Below are 21,336 nucleotides of genomic sequence, written 5' to 3'. Positions count from 1 at the left end.
GGTCCCGGGCAATCATACACGGCCAGGCTGGGCGCCAATGCTGTCGTTTATTGCGCGGAATGGGGGTGTGGGGGTTAATGGGGTGTGGGGGGCCACGGTGGGGGCACTGCTGCCTCGGCTCGTCAGTACATTCATCACGGCGGCACGACCCCAGCCTCACCCCCGCGCCCTGCGCAGCCAGGCCCGCCCCTCGGTGCCAGTGCTGGAGGGAGCCGGGATGCTGCTCCCCTAGGTCACCGCGGGACGCGCGTGGACGGGGGCCGGGCCAGTTATTGCGTGAGCGCGATGGGGGCAGCGGGAAGCCGGCGGGCCAAGTATTGCACTTAAAAAACGATCCTCATCGGACGGGGGCCACCTGGAGGGCGGGGGGCGGGCGGGGCTCCACAGCCGGCTCCTCTCAGCCACTGGGCCACCCTGTCCGTTTTACAGCTGGGGGAACTGAGGCACCGAGGTGAAGGGAGCCCCCTCGCACGCGAGGCCGCCGCCGGGGGCAGGGGCGATGGGGGTGGGCGCGGGGCGATGAGGGGGGACGGCAGGGGGCGCGGAGGGGGCTGCCCCGCCGGCCCGGCCCGGCCCGTCCGTCCAACTATGGCTACCTACGTCTCGTCTATGGCTTCTGGGCGGGCTGGCGGCCGGGGCAGCGCAATGGCATGGCTTTGGTCTGGATGACGGCCCCGCCCCCGGCCCGCCTGGGCCCGCGGGGCGGTTGGCGAGGGTCACAAGTTGGACGAGAGGCGCGAGTGCGCGGAGTCCTGGGGGTCCAGGCCGCCGGCGGCGCCGGATGAGGCCGAGTCCCTGCGGTCCGGGCTGGGCGCGGCGGCCCGGGCGGCGGGCGTGGGCCCCAGGCGCGGTGTGGAGCTGCTGGCCGGGCGTGTGGAGGCCGCGGGGCCGGGGGCGCCGTGGGGCAGCGAGGGTTGCGAGGCGGACAGTGGGCGCGACGCGCGGCTCAGGCGGCGCGCGGGCAGGGCAGGCCCAGCAAGGGGGGCGGCGGGCAAGCCGCCGTAGGGCGAGGTCCGCGGTGCCCGGGGGCTGGCGGGCGCGCCCGGGGGGCTGGCGGGGGGCGGGGGCCCGGGGGAGGCGGCGGCAGGTGCGGGCCCCGGGGGCGGGCGGCGCACGAGGCGCGGCGAGCCGAGCGCCAGCGGCCCCACGAGCGGCCGCGCCACCTGCGGGCAGAAGCTCATGGCCACGGCCTGCTGCAGCGTGGCGATGGCCGAGGTGACCTGCGGCGGCGGCGGCGGCGGGAAGAGGCCCACGCGCTGACCCAGCTCGGCCTGCTGCACCATCTCGCGGTCGTACTTGACGATCTCCTGGATGATGGCGTTCTCCTGGTTGTTGAACACGCCCGAGTTGAGATCATGCTGCACCTTGTGCAGGAGGATGGAATTCTTCTTGCCTACAGGAGAGGGGGCGTTAGCGTGTGCACGGGGAGCGCCTGCTGCATACAGCAGGCACCGAGCACCTGCTCTACACAGCGGGTGCGCACAGAGTGCTTGCAGTGTAGAGCAAGCGTGTATCTAGCACCTACTGTATACAATAAGCACACATGTAGCATCTCTTGCCTACAGTATGGATATTGAGTACCTGCTGTATACAGGCTGAGCACCTGCTATGCAGCCACCATGCATGAAGCACCTGCATACAGAAAGCAGGGTTTTTTGTTTTGCTTTGTTTTGTTTTTGAGGAGTCGTCTTGCTCTGTCGCCCGGGCTGGAGTGCAGTGGCGGGATCTCGGCTCACTGCAAGGTCCACCTCCCGGGTTCACACCATTCTCCTGCCTCATCCTCCCGAGTAGCTGGGACTACAGGCTCCAGCCACCACGCCCGGCTAATTTTTTGTATTTTTTTTTAGTAGAGACGGGGTTTCACCGTGTTAGCCAGGATGGTCTCCATCTCCTGACCTCGTAATCCGCCCGCCTTGGCCTCCGAAAGTGCTGGGACTACAGGCGTGAGCCATCGCGCCTGGCAGCAAACAGGTATTTAATGCCTGCTGTGTACATGGAGCAGGTATCACTGTACACCAAGTATGCATGTATACCATCTGTATACGCTGACTATGTAATGAGTGCCTCCAGTGTGCCACAGGCATACCGAGAATACCTGCCTGTACACAGCCTGTGCTGAGCGCCTGCTGTATACAGAAATTATAACCTAAGCACCTGATATTCAGGAATGTGTTGCATACTCACTGTATAAAGCAAATTGTGGAGTGCTTCCTACTGTACACTGGGGAGCTCCCTGACACCACTCCATCGCACCTGTCCTGCGTTTCAGCCATGGTCTTCATTCCCATTCCCACGAACAGCAGCACGAGCCGCCATCTCTCTGGCGCCTACATCCAGTCAGTCATCAGGGCTCTGCCCCTCCCTGCCCCAGAGACTGCCCCCTGAGAGGCCAGGTCACCGTCTCCCTCCTGGACATGGCCCACCTTGGCGGATACAATCTGACCAGGTCCTCCACCCACCTAGAACCCTCCATGGCTTCCTGATGCTCCTGATTTAGTCTAAACTCTCCCTGCCGCCCACTGGGCCCTGTGTGTCTGGCCTCCCCTTCCTCCCCAACCTCCTCCAGGCCTCCCTGGCTCTCTGGACTCTGGGCCTCCTTTCCACCTCAGGGCCTTGGGACGTGCTGTGTCCACTCCACGAACACACCTTCCTCCCCCTTCCCGCGTGGCATCCCTTACCCTATTCTCCACTCTGCATTCCCAACTCAGGGAAGCCCACCGGCCCCACCTCTCCTGCTGGCACACAGCCTGGTCGTGTGTGATTTCATCACCAGTCCATAAGCCTCGCTGGGAGTCTGAGTCGGCCCCCGGGTCTGTCCCCTGCACCCCCAGCACACAGCAGGTGCTCACCGAGCATTCGGCACAACCGCAAACATCCCGTGCATTCCCTCCCTTGGGAAACAGGCTGCCTCTGACTAAAGTAGGACAATAGGTCAGAAAATCAGCCTGTAGACCCAAAAGGGTCCTAGGAGCGGCCAGCCGCTTCCCCTGCCCCAGCCACGCCCCTGCTGCCATGGCCACACTCCTGATGCCTTGACCACGTCTCTGCCCCAACCACGCCCCTGATGCCACAGCCACGCCCCTGATGCCTTGGCCACGCCCCTCCTGCCCCTGCCCCAGCCACGCCCCTGCTGCCATGGCCACACTCCTGATGCCTTGACCACGTCTCTGCCCCAACCATGCCCCTGATGCCACAGCCACGCCCCTTCAGCCTTGGCCACGCCCCTCCACCTGCCACTGTCCAAGCCACGCTCCTGATGCCTTGGCCACGCCCCTCCCCGGGCACCCGCCCCAGCCACGCCCCTGAGGCCTCAGCCACACCCCTCCCGCCCCGGCCACGCCCCCAGCCCGCTCACCGATGCGGTCCAGGCGGTCGATGGCCACCGTCTCGAAGGCGCGCCGCATCATGGGGTACTCCTCCAGCACCTCGTTGAAGTTGTCCACGCTCAGCGAATACAGGCGACAGTAGGTGTCGGCCCGCACGCTCGCCGTGCGGCGGCCCCGGGTGAGCAGGCAGATCTCTGCACGTGGCGGGCAGGGGGGTTGCTGGAGGAGGCGGGCACCGCGGCCCTCCCCGCCCAGGCACACGGCCCAACCTCTGCGCCTTGGCCAGCGTGGGCGCTTCCCACCCAGGCTCTCCCTGGTGCCCGCCCCAGCCCAGCCCGCAGCCCCCTGGCTCTGCACACCGCGGGGGTCGCGTACCCCCTCCCCCTCCAGGCGCGCCCCCCTCAAGCTCACCCCCGAAGTAGGAGCCATCGGACAGCTTCATCTCCTTGTTGCCCTTAGTGAGCACGCTGACCACGCCGTGCTGGATGAAGTACATCTTCTTCCCGATGGTGCCTTCGCGGATGATGTAGTCACCCGGCTGGAAGACCTCGAATTTGAGCTTGGTCAGCATGGCCGTGACGAAGTTGGGGTCAGCATTGGCGAACAGCGGCATGGAGGCCACCAGCTTCCGACAGTTGAAGTTGACGATCTCCTGCAGGGGGGAGGCAGGGCTGGGTCCGCTGCGGACCCCACTCCCGCTTCCCCCTGGCCATGCCTCTGGGACCGGCTCACCTCTCGGACCCCAATTTCCTTGTCTTGAGAGACGGGCTCAGCCCCGCAGCCGGACCGAGCTGCTGCCACCAAGGACGGGAGAAAGAAAAAACGCTCACTGCTCCTTCGCTGATTGACGCCGTATTGGCATCTGCCAATACAATCGGACCAGGAGAGGCAGCTGTAGACATGAGCAGTGGAAAGGAGGCCGGGTGCGGGGGGCTCACGCGTGTGATCCCAGCATTTTCGGAGGCCGAGGCGGGAGGATCGCTGGAGCCCAGGAGTTCCAGACCAGCCTGGGCAACACAGTAAGACCCCCGTCTCTACCGAAAAAAAAAAAAAAACAAGCCAGGCGTGTTGGTGGGCACCTACTCTCAGCTACTCAGGAGGCTGAGGCAGCAGGATGACTTGACCCCAGGAAGTCGAGGCTGCAGTGAGCCGTGATCCCCACACCACTGCCCTCCAGCCTGAGTGCAGAACAAGACCCTGACTCAAAAAAAAAAAAAAAAGGCCGGGCACGGTGGCTCACACCTGTAATCCCAGCACTCTGGGAGGCCAAGGTGGATGGATCGCCTGAGGTCAGGAGTTCGAGACCAGCCTGGCCAACATGGTGAAACCCCATCTCTACTAAAAATACAAAAAGTTAGCTGCGTGTGGTGGCGGGCGCCTGTAATCCCAGCTACTCAGGAGGCTGAGGCACGAGTCTTTTGGACCAGGGAGGAGGAGGTTACAGTGAACCAAGACCACACAACTGCACTGGAGCCTGGGCGACAAAGCAAGACTCCATCGCACACACAGACACACACAATCAGTGGAAAGCTACAACATTTGGTCAGACTATCAGGTGATTTTTGAAAAATCAACATGAAAACCAAGGGCCTGGAGATGAATGGATGGTGTGGGAAGTCAGGGTAATTCCCCTTAGCAAGGCAGCGTCTAAGGACGGCAGGAATGTTCCAGCTTCGTTCTGTGTGGTGGTTACACCACGTTCACTTTAGGAACCAGCTATCAAGCCATGCCCTTATGACGTGGGGCACTTTTTGGTACTTTTTTTTTTTTTTTTTAGACGGAGTCTCGCTCTGCTGCCCAGGCTGGAGTGCAGTGGCGCGATCTCGGCTCACTGCAAGCTCCACCTCCTGGGTACACGCCATTCTCCTGCCTCAGCCTCCCGAGTAGCTGGGACTACAGGCGCCTGCCACCACACCCGGCATTTTTTATTTTTTTATTTTTTGACAGAGTCTCGCTCTGTTGCCCAGGCCGGAGTGCAGTGGCACAATCTCGGCTCACTGCAAGCTCCACCTCCGGGGTTCAAGCGATTCTCCTGCCTCAGCCTCCCAAGTAGCTGGGATTACAGGCGCCCACCACCACGCTTGGCTAATTTTTGTATTTTTAGTAGAGATGGGGTTTCACCACGTTGGCCAGGCTGGTCTTGAACTCCTGACCTCAAGTGATCCACCTGTCTCGGCCTCCCAAAGTGCTGGGATTACAGGCGTGAGCCGCCACACCCGGCAACAGCTGCCATTTCTAACCCAGGGAGATTGCGCCTTCCTCAGCCAGGTGCAGGTGACCCCTCACTGCCACCAAGCCTGCAGAATGGCGCAAGCCCTCAGAGGGAATCTGGACCCAACCCAGTGAATCCGGACGCATGGGCCCTGGTTCAGCACCTAAGCAGAGCTCACCCCACAAAGACCAGAAGCACAGAGAGAAGGCACCAGGTGCCCCAGCCAGGAGGACAGAGGGCAGTGGGTATCTGCATGCGTTTATTTTATCTTAAAAGGAAAAATAGGCCAGGAAAGGTGGCTCATGCCTGTCATCCTGGCACTTTGGGAGGCTGAGGCAGGCAGATCACCTGAGGTCAAGAGTTCAAGACCAGCCTGACCAATATGGTGAAACCCCGTCTCTACTAAAAACACAAACATTAGCCGGGTGTGGTGGTGCGCACCTGTAATCCCAGATACTCAGGAGGCTGAGGCAGGAGAATTGCTTGAACTCGGGAAGCAGAGGTTGCAGTGAGCCGAGATGGTGCCACTGCACTCCAGCCTGGGCAACGGAGCAAGACTTCGTCTCAAAAAAAAAAAAAAAAAAAAGAGAAAAAAAGAAAAAGTAAAGTGGAAATGTCCAACGCAGGAAACGGGATAGAGGAACGGGGACAGGACAGAGCCAGGCTTCTCTGAATATATGCGGTTGTTTTTTTTTGTTTTTTTGAGATGGAGTCTCACTCGGTCGCCCAGGCTAGAGTGCAGTGGCGCAACCTCGGTTCTCTGCAACCTCTGCTTCCCGGCTTCAAGAGATTCTCCTGCCTCAGCCTCCAGAGTAGCTGGGAAGACAGACGCCTACCTCCACGCCCAGCTAATTTTGTATTTTTAGTAGAGATGGGGTTTCACCATGTTGGTCAGGCTGGTCTCGAACTGCCGACCTCAGGTGATCCGCCCGCCTCGGCCTCCCAAAGTGCTGGGATTACAGGCATGAGCCACCGCTCCCGGCCATATGTGGGTTTAAATATTTGACTTTGCAACTCCTAAACACCTAAATAATGACTAAGTAGCGTGGGTTGCCAGGGGCTGGGGATGGGGAGTGAGCTGGTGATTAACAGCCCAGGTCTCCTTTTGGGCCCATGAGAATGTTCTAGAGTTAGGCTGTGGTATCGGGTGCAGCACTCTGTTAATACTAAAAGCCACTGCATTTTATGCGTTTTGTGGTCTGAGTGTTATATCTCTACAAACGAATGAATGAAAACCATAGTCATCAAATGCAATTAAACATTTTCGGCGAAGCGAACCGCAGTGTGTGCCTCCTGGGAGCAACGGGTGTACATGCCCCCCCAGAAGCATTCCCGGGGCCCGAGGTCCCTAGTGTCAGGCCCGTCCTGCCCGCCTCCTCGCCCAGCTCCTCCAGCCCCTCCACGGGGCCTCTGCCCGAGCCAGGTGCTACACCGGGGACACCCTGCCCGGCTCACACATGGCCTTGCTCTGATGTCGCCTCCCCGTCCTCATCCCTCCCTGCTTCTCAGAGCTGCTCTCTGCCTCCTGCGTGATCACGGCCGCCATCACTAGGCCCCACTTCCTGAGGGTGGGGCCTTCAAGCACGGCAGGGCACGCAGTCAGCGCTCAGTAACTGCTTGATGCCTGTTGTGGGTTGAACTACATCTCCCAGAAAGACAGGCTGACATCCTGACCCCCGGTTCCCGTGAATAGGACTTTATGTGGAAATAGGGTCTCTGCAGATGTGGCCCAGTTAAGGAGAGGCCACGAGGAACCGGGTGGGCCCTGATCCAACGACGGATGAATTTACAAGAAGAGACAGAGACACACGGGGGAGAAGGCTGAGAGCAGATGGATGCAGAGATCAGGGAGATGAATCTGCAAGCCGAGGGTGCCTGGAGCCCCAGACGCCAGAAGAGGCAGGAAGGATCCTCCCCAGGGGCTCTGGGGGTAGCGCGGCCCGGCCCACGCCTTGATGTTGGTCTTCCGGCCTCCACGACCGTGGGAGGCCGAATCTCTGCCTTTCAAGCCACTCAGCCTGTAGGTATTTGTTCCCACAGCCCCGGGAAACTTGCCCAGGGTCACCCGGGCTACAGGAACAGAGCTGGGAGTTAAACCCGCTCCAGTCAGCCTCAGTGCCCCCAGGGCCTGGTGCTCAGCGGGGCCTCTGCGGCTCCTCCCTCCCCACTCTGCCCTGCTTCTGCCCCGCCCTGTCGGGTACAGACCCAGGCAGTTCTGCTAAGGGGGCAGCGAGAAGCAAGGCGGGGGTGGCGGGGGTCCTGGAGGTGCAAAGGTTCACGGGGCGGGGAGGGGAGGGTGTGTACACAGGTCTAGCTCGAGTCCCTCCTGCTGCAGCCGGGGCACCGCGCCTCCCTCAGGGACCGGCTCCTGGGCTCCAGGAGAGAGAGGCCGGCCCTGTGCCCGAGGCTGCCTCCCGCCCTCCCGGCACCCGCCTCACCTCCCGCAGGGGCCCATTGAGCTCGCCCAGGATGCTGTCCTCATCGAACATCTTGCCCTGGTAACGGTGCTCATAGTAGTCGTGGATCTTCTGGCGGAAGTCAGCTGGCAGCTTGTGGAAGGACATGTACTGCTCCACCTGCTTGTACTGTGGGGAGGAGGCGAGGCTGGGTCAGACACTGCCCCGGCCTGCAGCGGGCACACCTGCTTGTACTGTGGGGAGGCGAGGCTGGGTCAGACACCGCCCCCAGCCTGCAGCGGGCACACGGGCACCTGCTTGTACTGTGGGGAGGCGAGGCTGGGTCAGACACTGCCCCGGCCTGCAGCGGGCACACGGGCACCTGCTTGTACTGTGGGGAGGCGAGGCTGGGTCAGACACCGCCCCCAGCCTGCAGCGGGAACACGGGCACCTGCTTGTACTGTGGGGAGGCGAGGCTGGGTCAGACACCGCCCCCGGCCTGCAGCGGGCACGCAGTCACCTGTTTGTGGGTCAGACAGCCCCCCGGCCTGTGGTGGGGAGACAGGCCTTCACACCTGCTTGTACTGTGGGGGGTCAGGGCTGGGTCAGACACAGCCCCCGCCCGCAGCGGGGAGACAGGCCTCTGCCACACACAGGGGCCGCCAGATTCAACAAGAGCAAATAAACGTGCTTCTATTTAAATCAGAGTTGAATTCGTTTCAATGATAAACTCAATTTTTTTTTTCTGAGACAGAGTCTCGCTCTGTGGCCCAGGCTGGAGTGCAGTGGTGCAATCACAGCTCACTGCAGCCTCCACCTCTGGGCTCAAGCAATCCTCCCACCTCAGCCTCCTGAGTAGCAGGGACTGCGGGTGTGCACCACCACGCCTGGCTGATTATTTTTTGTGGAGATGAGGTCTCGCCATATCGCACAGGCTGGTCTTGAACTCCTGGGCTCAAGGGATCCTCCCGCCTCGGCCTCCCAAAGTGCTGGGATTACAGGTGTGAGCCACATCGCCTGGCCAAGTCAATTCTTAATTAACATTCTGAATAATTGGTATGGATATCCTAAATAATTCTAAAATAATATTAAATTAATTAACAGGGTCAGGGTTGACGGATAAAGTTCAACTCCATTTAAAGTTGAATTGCAGGCCGGGCATGGTGGCTCATGCCTGTAATCCCAGCACTTTGGGAGGAGGAGGTGGGTGGATCACTTGAGGTCAGGAGTTCAAGACCAGCCTGGCCAACATGGTAAAACCCCATCTCTACTAAAAATACAAAAATTAGCCCGGTGTGGTGGCGGGTGCCTGTAATCCCAGCTATTCGGGAGGCTGAGGCAGGAGAATCGCTTGAACCTGGGAGGTGGAGGCTGCAGTGAGCCAAGATTGTGCCACTGCACTCCAGCCTGGGCAACAGAGGGAAACTCCATCTCAAAAACAAACAAACAAAATAAATAAAAAAGTTGAATTGCAGAAAAATAAGAACAATGTTTAGTGCAAGTATATCCTTGTAATATTTGAAATATACTAAGAAAATTTATTTGGTGTTTCTCTGAAATTCAGATGTAACTATGTAACCTAAATTTTTTTTTTTTTGAGCCTCTGGCCTCAAGCGATCCTCCCACCTCAGCCTCCTGAGTAGTGGGGATTACAGGTGTGCACCACCATGCCCTGCTAATTTTTTTATTTTTTGTAGAGATGAGGTCTCGCCGTGCTGCTCAGGCTGGTCTTAAACTCCTGACCTCAGGTGATCGGCCTGTCTCGGCCTCCCAAAGTGCCGGGATTACAGGCGGGAGCCACTGCGCCAGGCCGGGTGCCCTGAATTTTATCTAGCAACCCCATCCCTGAGGAATGAGTGGGCACCTCACTCTATGAGGAGAGGGCCCAGGTACCCTGACACACAGGACCCCCTTCCCGGGGGCTCTGGCCCCTCCCTGATGATCTTTCTAGAAACCACCGGGTCAGCCCCTCCTGAGCAGGGAAGGGAGCGTGGGTGCCGGGCGGGGGTGCCAGGCCCTGCTGTCCCCAGGACGGTGCCCCCCGGCGGCTCCAGCCTCACTTCCGCCCCTGCCCCGCCTGGCCGCAGCTGCCCTGAGCTCAGCGGAACCCGTGACGGCGGGCGGGTGGTGGCACCAGCTTATGTTTGGGTGTGAGGCCCGTGGCTTCCGGACAGCAAGGCGCCTGGCACGGGGCCCAGCTGACCCAGCCAGCCACTGCTTGGGGCACGGGAGAGGGGGGCACTTGGCTCCCAGCCAGGACCAGCCAGCTGCCTCACAGAGGGAAACTGAGGCACAGAGTGGCACATGAGGCCCAACTCCAGGGGCCGCCCATGGGGCCAATCCTAATCTCCCTCCACCCCTCCCAGCTCCCCCATGTCCCCTCCACGGCCAAGCCTAGGATTAGCCCAGCGGACGCTGCAGGCCAGAGGCCGCGTCTGAGCAGTGGGGCAGCCTTGCTCTCCCTGAAGCCTGGCCCTGACTGCCGGCCACCGGCGTGTCCTGAAGCAACCCCAGACCTCTCAGACCCCACCAGGCCCTTCCCCACCCCAGCCCCATCCTGAGCCGGCCTAGAGACCCCCAAGCCCAGCCCCATCCTGAGCCGGCCTAAAGACCCCCAAGCCCAGCCCCATCCTGAGCCGGCCTAGAGACCCCCAAGCCCAGCCCCATCCTGAGCCGGCCTAGAGACCCCCAAGCCCAGCCCCATCCTGAGCCGGCCTAGAGACCCCCAAGCCCAGCCCCATCCTGAGCCGGCCTAGAGACCCCCAAGCCCAGCCCCATCCTGAGCCGGCCTAGAGACCCCCAAGCCCAGCCCCATCCTGAGCCGGCCTAGAGACCCCCAAGCCCAGCCCCATCCTGAGCCGGCCTAGAGACCCCCAAGCCCAGCCCCATCCTGAGCCGGCCTAGAGATCCCCAAGCCCAGCCCCATCCTGAGCCGGCCTAGAGACCCCCAAGCCCAGCCCCATCCTGAGCCGGCCTAGAGATCCCCAAGCCCAGCCCCATCCTGAGCCGGCCTAGAGACCCCCAAGCCCAGCCCCATCCTGAGCTGGCCTAGAGATCCCCAGGTGGCCCAGCCTCCTGGCAATGCCCATCCCTCCTGCTCTCACTCCGGGTTCCCCCGCATCCCCCTTCAGCCCAGGGGCTTCCTGATGTCCAAAGACTGACCCTGTCACAGGGTCACAGCCTCTCACCACCGGCCGTTCCTCCTCATCACAGCCACAGACCCCCAGAGTCCCCTACTCCCCACCAGGCTGTCTCTGCCCTGAGCACGCCACTTGGAGCTGAGTGGAGGGCTGAGTCTGCCTCTCCCCTCAGACCCCGGGGCCGGGCCTGCCTCTCCCCTCAGACCCCGGGGCCGGGCCTGCCTCTCCCCTCAGACCCCGGGGCCGGGCCTGCCTCTCCCCTCAGATCCCGGGGCTGGATCTGTCCCTCCCCTCAGACCCCAGGACAAGGACTGCCTTCACCCCACCTCAGACCCTAGAGCTGGGCCTGCCTCTCCCCTCAGACCCCAGGGCAAAGACTACCTCCACCCTCAGACCCCAGGGCAAGGCCTCCCTCCCGCCTCAGACCCCAGGACTGGGCCTGCCTCCCTCCATCAGACCCCAGGGCCTGGCCTGACTCTCTCTCAGGTCCCAGATCCAGCCCGCCTCCCCCATCAGAACCCAGGCCAGGGCCCGCCTCCCTCAGACCTTCTCTTGGTACTGGCGCCGTGAGGAGTCCAGCGACTGGATGAGGGCAGTGGCGTGGCCGATGAACATGGCGTAGCAGGTGGCTCCCACAATCATGCTGAGCATGGTCAGCCAGATGTCCGTCATGCTCTCGGGCGCCTGCCGGCCGTACCCGATGCACAGCATGTGGCTCATGGCCTTGAAGAGTGCGAAGGAGTACAGTTCGCTCCACGAGTGGTTCTGCAAGGCCACCAGGAGGGGCGGTGGTGGGCAGGTGCTCACGCCCCGGGAGCCCTCGGTCCTCAAGGGCCCAGCGCCCACCCTCCCCCAAGCACTGGAGGTGGTGAGCTCCCCATGCTCAGAGGTAACCAAGAGCAATGGAGACCCAGGTAGACGACATGGCTTGCACACTTGTCACAGTGAGTCGGCAGTAGTAGGGCCAGGGCTGATGCTACCTGCCCGCCTCACTCCTGGGGAAACGGAGACCCCAAGGGCGAGAGTCTGGATCCCGCCTTTTGCAGCCCCTGAGATCAGAACATCTGTGAGGTCAAGAGGGGGCAAAAGTTCCAGGGAGCAGAGGGGCAGGGCCGGCAGAGACATGAGGCTGGCCCAGGAGGTCCTGCCGCACCAAGTCCCCAGCTGACCCGGCCGGGAAAGGGGGGCCGCGGGGCTCTGTTCAGGAAATGGGACCACATGTGCGGGTGGCAGCCAGACAATGGGCTGCCTCAGCCTGGGCAGCTGTGCCAGGCTCTGGGGAGGGGCACTGGCGGGTCTTCCCTCTGTAGCTCCTGACCCCATCAATGCCCACCTGCTCTGTGTCCAAACCAAACACATCCCAAGTCCCATATGCGGCTGGACGCTGGGGCACAGCACTCCCCAGGCAGGGACAAAGCCTCACTGGGCACTAACCTGACTGTAGCGGCCGAGGGCTCCTGTAACTAACCCTTCTTAACAGTCAGCACATCTCAGCCAGGAAGCAAGGGATATCTGGGACCTAACTTCATTTATTATTCCGTCTTTTTTTTTTTTTGACGGAGTTTTGCTCTTGTTGCCCAGGCTGGAGTGCAGTGGCACGATCTTGGCTCACGGCAATCTCCGCTCCCGGGTTCAAGCGATTCTCCTGCCTCAGCCTCTTGAGTAGCTGGGATTACAGGCATGCACCACCACGCCCAGTTACTTTTGTATTTTTAGTAGAGATGGGGTTTCTCCATGTTGGTCAGGCTGGTCTCAAACTCCTGACCTTGTGATCCGCCCACCTCGGCCTCCCAAAGCGACAGGATTACAGGTGTGAGTCACCGCGCCCGGCCTATTCCTTTTGCTTTTACTTATTTTTATTTGTTTTTTTGAGACAAAGTCTGGCTCTGTTGCCCACGCTGGAGTGCAGTGGTGCGATCTCAGCTCATTGCAACCTCTGCTCCCGGGTTCAAGCAATTCTCCTGCCTCAGCCTCTACAGTAGCTGGAATTACAGGCGCCCGCCACCACACCTGGATAATTTTTGTATTTTTAGTAGAGATGGGGTTTCAGCATGTTGGTCAGGCTGGTCTCAAACTCCTGACCTCAGGTGATCCACCTGCCTCAGCCTCCCAAAGTGCTGGGATTTACAGGCATGAGCAGCCATGCCTGGCCCATTTATTATTTCTTTGGCATGTGATACCATTTCAGGGCTATGATGTAAATTTTTCTTTAGTTGTTAGAGATCAGGTCTTGCTCTGTGGCCCAGGCTGGAGTGCAGTGGTGCAATCATGGCTCAACTGCAGCCTCAACTTCTGGGCTCAAGGGATCCAACCCCCTCAGCCTCCTGAGTAGCTGAGACCACAAGTGAGCACCACCATGCCCAGCTCTTAAATTGTTCTTTTGAATAAATGTATGTAATGAGGCTGGGCGCAGTGGCTCACCCCTATAATCCCAGTACTTTGGGAGGCCGAGGCAGGCAGATCACCTGAGGTCAGGAGTTCGAGACCAGCCTGACCAACATGGCGAGACCCCGTCTCTACTAAAAGTACAAAAATTATCCAGGTGTGGTGGCAGGCGCCTGTAATCCCAGCTACTCAGGAGACTGAGGCGAGAGAATCGCTTGAACCCTGGGAGGTGGAGTTTGCGGTGAGCCGAGATCGTGCCACTGCACTCCAGCCTGGGTGACAGAGTGAAACTCAGTCTCAAAAAAAATAAGTAAATAAAATAATAATAATAAATGTAGGTTAATTAAAAGGGAAATCCATTGGAAAAAGCACTAAGCAGATGTCTGGGTAACAGGACTGATCATAATCACACTCAGCTTCTCTCCATGGATGATCCTGGGCCTGAAAGGTTCCAAGTGGCTATTTCAGCCCCCAGGGACACTAAGGGGCCAGTGCCAGGGCTGCAGTCCTGGGTCCCCCTCTGTAAAGAGGCCTGAGTTCTCCCCTGTGTAAGGGGGGGTCTTGTCCCCACCTGTGAAGGGCCTGTATCTCTCCCTCTGTAAGGCGGCCTGGGTCCTCCTCTCTGTAAGGGGGATAAGGGGGCCTGGGTCCCCACCTCTGTAAGGGCCTGAGTCTTCCCCTCCATAAGGGGGGGGTCTTGTCCCCACCTCTGAAAGGCTTGGGTTCACCCCTTTGTAAGGGGGATAAGGGGGCCTGGGTCCCCCCTCTGTATGGGAGCCTGGGTCTCCACCTCTATCAGGGGCCTGGGACCCCCTCTGTCAGGGCCCGCGGTGCTCACCACCATGCCATTGATGGACACCCAGCAGTTGCGCGGGAAGTCCTGCAACATGGGCACCAGGAACTGCAGGCAGCCATCCCAGTGGCAGAGCAGCAGCATCATACTGATGAGGTTGCAGATCCGCATCACCGCGCTGGCCAGGTCATAGGTCATGTGGAAGATCTGCAGGAAGGAGCCGTGAGCCCACCCTACCCGCTGCCCTGCTGCCCCACTGCCCCGCCGGCCCCCACCTTCAGAGCCCCAGCCCCGTGCGCCCCCACTGCGGGAGCTCCTGGCCCCCTCCCCCAAATCCAAGGCCCCGCACAGGACCCCCGCCGCACCCTACAGCCCTGCCCCAGGACCCCTGCCCCCAAATCCACAGCCCCTACCCCAGGACCCCCACACCACTCCACGGCCCTCGCCCCAGGACTCCCACCTAAATCCACGGCCCCCGCTCCAGGACCCCCACCCCACCCTGCAGCCCTGCCCCAGGACCCCTGCCCACCAAACCCACAGCGCCCACCCCAGGACACGCACCCCACTCTACAGCCACCACCCCAGGACTCCCGCCCCACACTGCAGCCCCACAACAGGACTCCCGCCACCAAATCCATGGCCCCCGCTCCAGGACCCCACCCCACCCTGCGGCCTCGCCCTAGGACCCCCACCCCCAAATCCGCGGCCCCCACCCCAGGACCCCCACCTCACTCCAAGGCCCTCGCCCCAGGACTTCCACCCAGATCCACGGCTCCTCCCCACCAGGACCCCCACCCCACCCTGCGGCCCTGCCCCAGGACCCCCACCCCACTCCACGGCTCCCACCCCAGGACTCCTACCAAAATCCACAGCCCCCGCCCCAAGACTCCCACCCAAATCCACGCCCACCCCTGAGGACCCCCGCCCCACCCTGCAGCCCCGCCCAGGACCCCCACCCCACTCCATGGCCCCCACCCCAGGACTCCTAACCAAATCCACAGCACCCCCCACAGGACCCCCACCCCACCCTGTGGCCCTGCCCCGGGACCCCTGCCTTCCAAACCCACAGCCCCCGCCCCAGGACCCTCGACCAAATCTACAGTCCTCACTGCAGGACCCCCCCAAATCCACAGCTGCCGCCCCAGGACACCCCCCAAATCCACAGCTCCCCACCTCTCATGTCTGACACCGCCCCAGCATAACCATCATTGTCCCGCCCCTGCTGTCTGACCCCGCCTAGCACAACCTTCGTAGCCCCGCCCCACTCCTTGACCACACCCTAGCACAACCCTCATAGCCCTGCCCTTGCTACTTGACCCCAGCCTAGCACAACCCTCATAGCCCCGCCCTTGCTGCTTGATCCCGCCCAGCACAACCCTCATATCCCCACCCCGATGTCTGACCCCGCCCCAGCACAACCCTCATAGCCCCGCCCCTGCTCCCTGACCTCACCCAGCACAACCCTCATAGCCCCACCCCGATGTCTGACCCCCACCCCAGCACAACCCTTATAGCCCCGCCCCTGCTGCCTTGAGCCCCCCAGCACAACCCTCATAGCCCCACTCTTGCTGCCTGACCCCACTCAGCACAACCCTCATAGCCCCACTCTTGCTGCCTGACCCCACTCAGCACAACCCTCATAGCCCCACTCTTGCTGCCTGACCCCGCACAGCACAACCTTCATCCCGCCCATGCTGCCTTGACCGCCCCCAGCACAACCCTCATAGCCCCGCTCCTGCTGCTCGATCCAGCCCCAGCACAACCTTCATAGCCCCGCCCTTGCTGCCTTGACCCCGCCCAGCACAACCCTTAGCCCCGCCCCTGCTGCCTTGACCCCACCCCAGCACAACCCTCATAGCCCCGCCCCTGCTGTCTTGACCCCGCCCAGCACAACCCTCGTAGCCCCGCCCCTGATGCCCGACCACTCCCCTCAGCACAACCCTCATATCCCTGCCCCTGATGCCTTGACCCCGCCCAGCACCCTCACAGCCCCACCCCTGCTCCTTGACCCCACCCAGATCTCTCATAGCCCCACCCCTGGGGCCTTGACCCCGCCCAGATCTCTCATAGCCCCACCCCTGGGGCCTTGACCCCGCCCAGATCTCTCATAGCCCCACCCCTGGGGCCTTGACCCCGCCCAGATCTCTCATAGCCCCACCCCTGGGGCCTTGACCCCGCCCAGATCTCTCATAGCCCCACCCCTGGGGCCTTGACCCCGCCCAGATCTCTCATAGCCCCACCCCTGGGGCCTTGACCCCGCCCAGATCTCTCATAGCCCCACCCCTGGGGCCTTGACCCCGCCCAGATCTCTCATAGCCCCACCCCTGGGGCCTTGACCCCGCCCAGATCTCTCATAGCCCCACCCCTGGGGCCTTGACCCCGCCCAGATCTCTCATAGCCCCACCCCTGGGGCCTTGACCCCACCCAGATCTCTCATAGCCCCACCCCTGGGGCCTTGGTCCCACCCATGCACCATTGTAGCCCCGCCCCAGCACCCTCATAGCCCCACCCCTGATGTCTGACCCCACCCCAGCACCCTCATAGCCCCGCCCCTGCTGCCTTGACCCCGCCCCAGCACCTTCATTATCCCCGCCCCTGCTGCCTTGGCTCCGCTCCCCGCCCCACCTCACCTCCTCCCACTGATGGATGTAGCGGATCAGGCGTGAGAGGCGCAGCAGCCGCAGGAGGCTGAGGATCTTGGTGAAGCGCACGATGCGCAGGGCGCGCGCCGTCTTGTAGACCTCAGAGTCTATGCCCTTCTCCACGATGAGGAAGATGTAGTCCACGGGGATGGAGGACACGAAGTCCACCACGAACCACGTGCGCAGGTACTTCTTCTTGATCTTCTCGGGGTCCAGGATGATCTCCGTGTTGTCCTCGATCACAATGCCAGTGCGGAAGTTCAACACCAGGTCCATAAGGAAGAAGGTGTCCGAGACGACGTTGAACACGATCCATGGGGCGGTGGTCTCGTCCTTGAAGAAGGTGATGCCCACTGGGATGATGATGAGGTTTCCCACCATGAACAGCAGCATGGTGAAGTCCCAGTAGAACCTGGGGGGCGAGGGTGCCCACACCTCAGGCCGGTGCCTCCCCCGGGCACTCCTCCCTGGGGGCGAGGGCGCCCACACCTCAGGCCGGTGCCTCCCCCGGGCACTCCTCCCTGGGGGCGAGGGCGCCCACACCTCAGACCGGTACCTCCCCCGGGTACTCCTCCCTGGGGGGCAAGGGCGCCCACACCTCAGGCTGGTGCCTCCCCCGGGCACTCCTCCCTGGGGGGCGAGGGCGCCCACACCTCAGGCTGGTGCCTCCCCCGGGCACTCCTCCCTGGGGGGCGAGGGCGCCCACACCTCAGGCTGGTGCCTCCCCCGGGCACTCCTCCCTGGGGGGCAAGGGCACCCACACCTCAGGCTGGTGCCTCCCCCAGGCGCCTGCGGGACCAGCCCCGGGCACTCCTCTTTGGGGGGCGAGGGTGCTCACACCTCAGGCCGGTGCCTCGCCCGGGCACTCCTCCCTGGGGGGCAAGGGTGCCCACACCTCAGGCCGGTGCCTCCCCGGGCACTCCTCTTTGGGGGGCAAGGGCGCCCACACCTCAGGCTGGTGCCTCCCCCGGGCACTCCTCCCTGGGGGCGAGGATGCCCACACCTCAGGCCGGTGCCTCCCCCGGGCGCCTGCGGGACCAGCCCCGGGCACTCCTCCCTGGGGGCAAGGGTGCCCACACCTCAGGCCGGTGCCTCCTCCGAGGAGCCTGCGGGACCAGCCCTGGGCCCTCTTCCCTGTGGGGCGAGGGGCACCCACACCTCAGGCTGGTGCCTTCCCCCAGGCACCTATGGGACCGGCCCCGGGCACTCCTCCCTGGGGGGCAAGGGTGCCCACACCTCAGGCCGGTGCCTTCCTCCCAGGCGCCTGCAGGATCAGCCCTGGGCCCTCCTCCCTCGGGACCAGGCTCCCACCCCAGGAAGGCCACCCAGCCCCGAGGGAGCCCAACGCCCACTGCGCTGCCCTAGCCCAGGTCCCTTCCTCAGGCCCAGCTTTGACCCTGTGTCCTTGAAGATGCAGGAGACCTCACAAGGCCCAAGAGGTGGCTCAAAATAGATTAAATGCTTCACATGACCAGAGGGGGACAATGTGCCTGGCACAAGGTTGGCGTTAAAACAGACAGGACAGGACAGCCGAGGAGCAGAGAGGAGCCGGGGTGCAGAGGGGCAGTGGGAAGCAGCAGGGCCAGGCAGGGCGGCGCGCACGGGGAGAGCAAAGGCGGGAAGCCAGTGTGGGAAATGAACCGTGCTCAGTTCACGCCAGGAGGTGAGGGCCCCAGATGCCTTACTGAGAAGCGGGAGCCTCCACAGGGGCCAGAGGAAGACTGAACCAGGGCAGCACTGGCTGCATTTCCAGAGGAAGTGGGGCGTCCGCGCAGGAGGAGAGAGGAGGAAGTGGGGCGTCCACGCAGGAGGAGAGAGGAGGAAGTGGGGCGTCGGCGCAGGAGGAGGAGGAAGTGGGGCGTCCACGCAGGAGGAGAGAGGAGGAAGTGGGGCGTCGGCGCAGGAGGAGGAGGAAGTGGGGCGTCCACGCAGGAGGAGAGAGGAGGAAGTGGGGCGTCCACGCAGGAGGAGAGAGGAGGAAGTGGGGCGTCCACGCAGGAGGAGAGAGGAGGAAGTGGGGCGTCCGCGCAGGAGGAGAGAGGAGGAAGTGGGGCGTCGACGCAGGAGGAGAGAGGAGGAAGTGGGGCGTCGGCGCAGGAGGAGGAGGAAGTGGGGCGTCCACGCAGGAGGAGAGAGGAGGAAGTGGGGCGTCCGCGCAGGAGGAGAGAGGAGGAAGTGGGGCGTCCACGCAGGAGGAGAGAGGAGGAAGTGGGGCGTCCGCGCAGGAGGAGAGAGGAGGAAGTGGGGCGTCCGCGCAGGAGGAGAGAGGAGGAAGTGGGGCGTCGGCGCAGGAGGAGGAGGAAGTGGGGCGTCCACGCAGGAGGAGAGAGGAGGAAGTGGGGCGTCCGCGCAGGAGGAGAGAGGAGGAAGTGGGGCGTCGACGCAGGAGGAGGAGGAAGTGGGGCGTCCGCGCAGGAGGAGAGAGGAGGAAGTGGGGCGTCCACGCAGGAGGAGAGAGGAGGAAGTGGGGCGTCCGCGCAGGAGGAGAGAGGAGGAAGTGGGGCGTCGGCGCAGGAGGAGGAGGAAGTGGGGCGTCCACGCAGGAGGAGAGAGGAGGAAGTGGGGCGTCCGCGCAGGAGGAGAGAGGAGGAAGTGGGGCGTCCGCGCAGGAGGAGAGAGGAGGAAGTGGGGCGTCCGCGCAGGAGGAGAGAGGAGGAAGTGGGGCGTCCACAGAGGAGGAAGTGGGGCGTCCACGCAGGAGGAGAGAGGAGGAAGTGGGGCGTCCACGCAGGAGGAGAGGAGGAAGTGGGGTGTCCACGCAGGAGGAGAGGAGGAAGTGGGGCGTCCACGCAGGAGGGAGGGAAGCCAAGCAGAGACGGGGCTGGCGCCACAGGGGAGGCTGAGAGGGAGAGGAATGGCTGAGCCGGACTTGGCACCATTGGGACATTCCGCATGATAAATACCGTGGACAAGAGACCAGAGGGTGTTTCCACTCCCAGATACACCCGGCCAGAGTCCAAGTCCCCAAGGTGGATCCCAAAACTCTCCCTGGGAAGCTCTGGCAGAAAAGGGCCTGTTGGTTCAGGGCCTGCGTGTGGCGGGCCAGGCACGGTGCTGGCAGTGCTGCGACCACACGGGAGGTCATAGAGAGTCAGCAAATGGCTACCTGGACAGATGCCCGGCCCTTTCGCTATCGAGAAAATGAAAATCAAAACCACTCCGAGCAAACATGGGTGGCTCCTTAAAAAGACATAAAACTACCAGCACCTCCTTGCCCTGAGATTATACCCAAAGAAATGAAAACAAGGACAGACGCCCACCCCGTGTTCACACCAGCTCGACTGCAGATGACGCCCACCCCGCCGTGTTCACACCAGCTGGATTGCGGACAATGCCCATTCCGCTGTGTTCACACCAGCTCGATCCACAGCAGCAAAAAGGCAGAGGCAGCCCAGGTGCCCATCACCAGACGGAGGGACAAACGCGGCGCGACCCGTCCACCATGGAACACAGCCACGAAAAGCAGCGAGGCTCTGACCCAGGCCACGGCGCAGATGCCCCTTGAGGACGTCGTGCTCAGTGAGAGAAGCCATTTCTTTTTTTTTTCCCGAGACGGAGTCTCACCCTGTCACCCAGGCTGGAGTGCAGTGGCGCCATCTCGGCTCACTGCAACCTCCGCCTCCCAAGTTCAAGCGATTCTCCTGCCTCAGCCTCCTGAGCAGCTGGGATCACAGGCATGAGCCACCACTCCTGGCTAATTTTTGTATTTTTAGTAGAGACAGGGTTTCACCATGTTGGTCAGGCTGGTCTCAAACCTCTGACCGCATGATCCTTCTGCCTCGCCCTCACAAAGTGCGGGGATTACAGGTGTGATCCCATTTCTATGAAATGTCCAGGACAGGCCAATCCAGAGAGACAGAAAGGGGATGCGTGGGTGCTGGGGGCCGGGGGTTAGAGGGATGAGAAGTGGCACGTGCAGGGTGCGGTTTCTGTCCGGGGGAAATGAGAAAGGTATGAACATGGATGGTGGTGATGGTTGTACAACAGCATGAATGGACTTAATGACACTGATTCATAGGTTTTAAAATGGCTAAGTGGAAAATTGATAAAAGAAAAAGCCTGCTGGGCGTGGTGGCTCACGCCTGTGTTCCCAGCACTTTGGGAGGCCAAGACAGGCAGATCACTTGAGGTCAGGGGTTTGAGACCAGCCTGGCCAATATGGGGAAACCCCGTCTCTACTAAAAATACAGAAATTAGGCTGGGTGTGGTAGCTCACACCTGTAATCCCAGCACTCTGGGAGGCAAAGGTGGTTGCATCACGAGGTCAGGAGATCAGGACCAGCCTGGCCAACATAGTGAAACCCCATCTCTACAAAAAAAATACAAAAAAAAATTAGCTGGGCATGATGGCACGTGCCTGTAATCCCAGCTACTTGGGAGGCTGAGGCAGGAGAATCACTTGAACCAGGGAGTTGGAGGTTGCAGTGAGCTGAGATCACCTC

The 21,336-nt window shown here is 61.9% G+C and overlaps 1 protein-coding gene across 1 annotated transcript in view; it reads right to left on the bottom strand.

Moving 5' to 3' along the window:
• Nucleotides 1-30: 30 nt before the first annotated feature.
• Nucleotides 31-21,336, bottom strand: part of HCN2 (hyperpolarization activated cyclic nucleotide gated potassium and sodium channel 2) — a 32,818-nt gene continuing 11,512 nt past the window's right edge. Inside the window, exons 2-8 of the mRNA XM_054473570.2 lie at nt 16,883-17,306; nt 14,298-14,459; nt 11,621-11,839; nt 7,977-8,123; nt 3,738-3,978; nt 3,356-3,520; nt 31-1,393 (exon numbers count right to left, since the gene is read on the bottom strand). Coding sequence (XP_054329545.1) covers nt 717-1,393; nt 3,356-3,520; nt 3,738-3,978; nt 7,977-8,123; nt 11,621-11,839; nt 14,298-14,459; nt 16,883-17,306 — 2,035 coding nt within the window. The 3' untranslated portion in view covers nt 31-716. The remainder of the gene's footprint in view (nt 1,394-3,355; nt 3,521-3,737; nt 3,979-7,976; nt 8,124-11,620; nt 11,840-14,297; nt 14,460-16,882; nt 17,307-21,336) is intronic.

Source organism: Pongo pygmaeus, chromosome 20, assembly GCF_028885625.2.
Source record: "Pongo pygmaeus isolate AG05252 chromosome 20, NHGRI_mPonPyg2-v2.0_pri, whole genome shotgun sequence".
Lineage (NCBI taxonomy): Eukaryota > Metazoa > Chordata > Mammalia > Primates > Hominidae > Pongo > Pongo pygmaeus.
The sequence above is the reverse complement of the archived record's forward strand: the minus strand, read 5'-3'. Positions and strand labels throughout refer to the sequence as shown.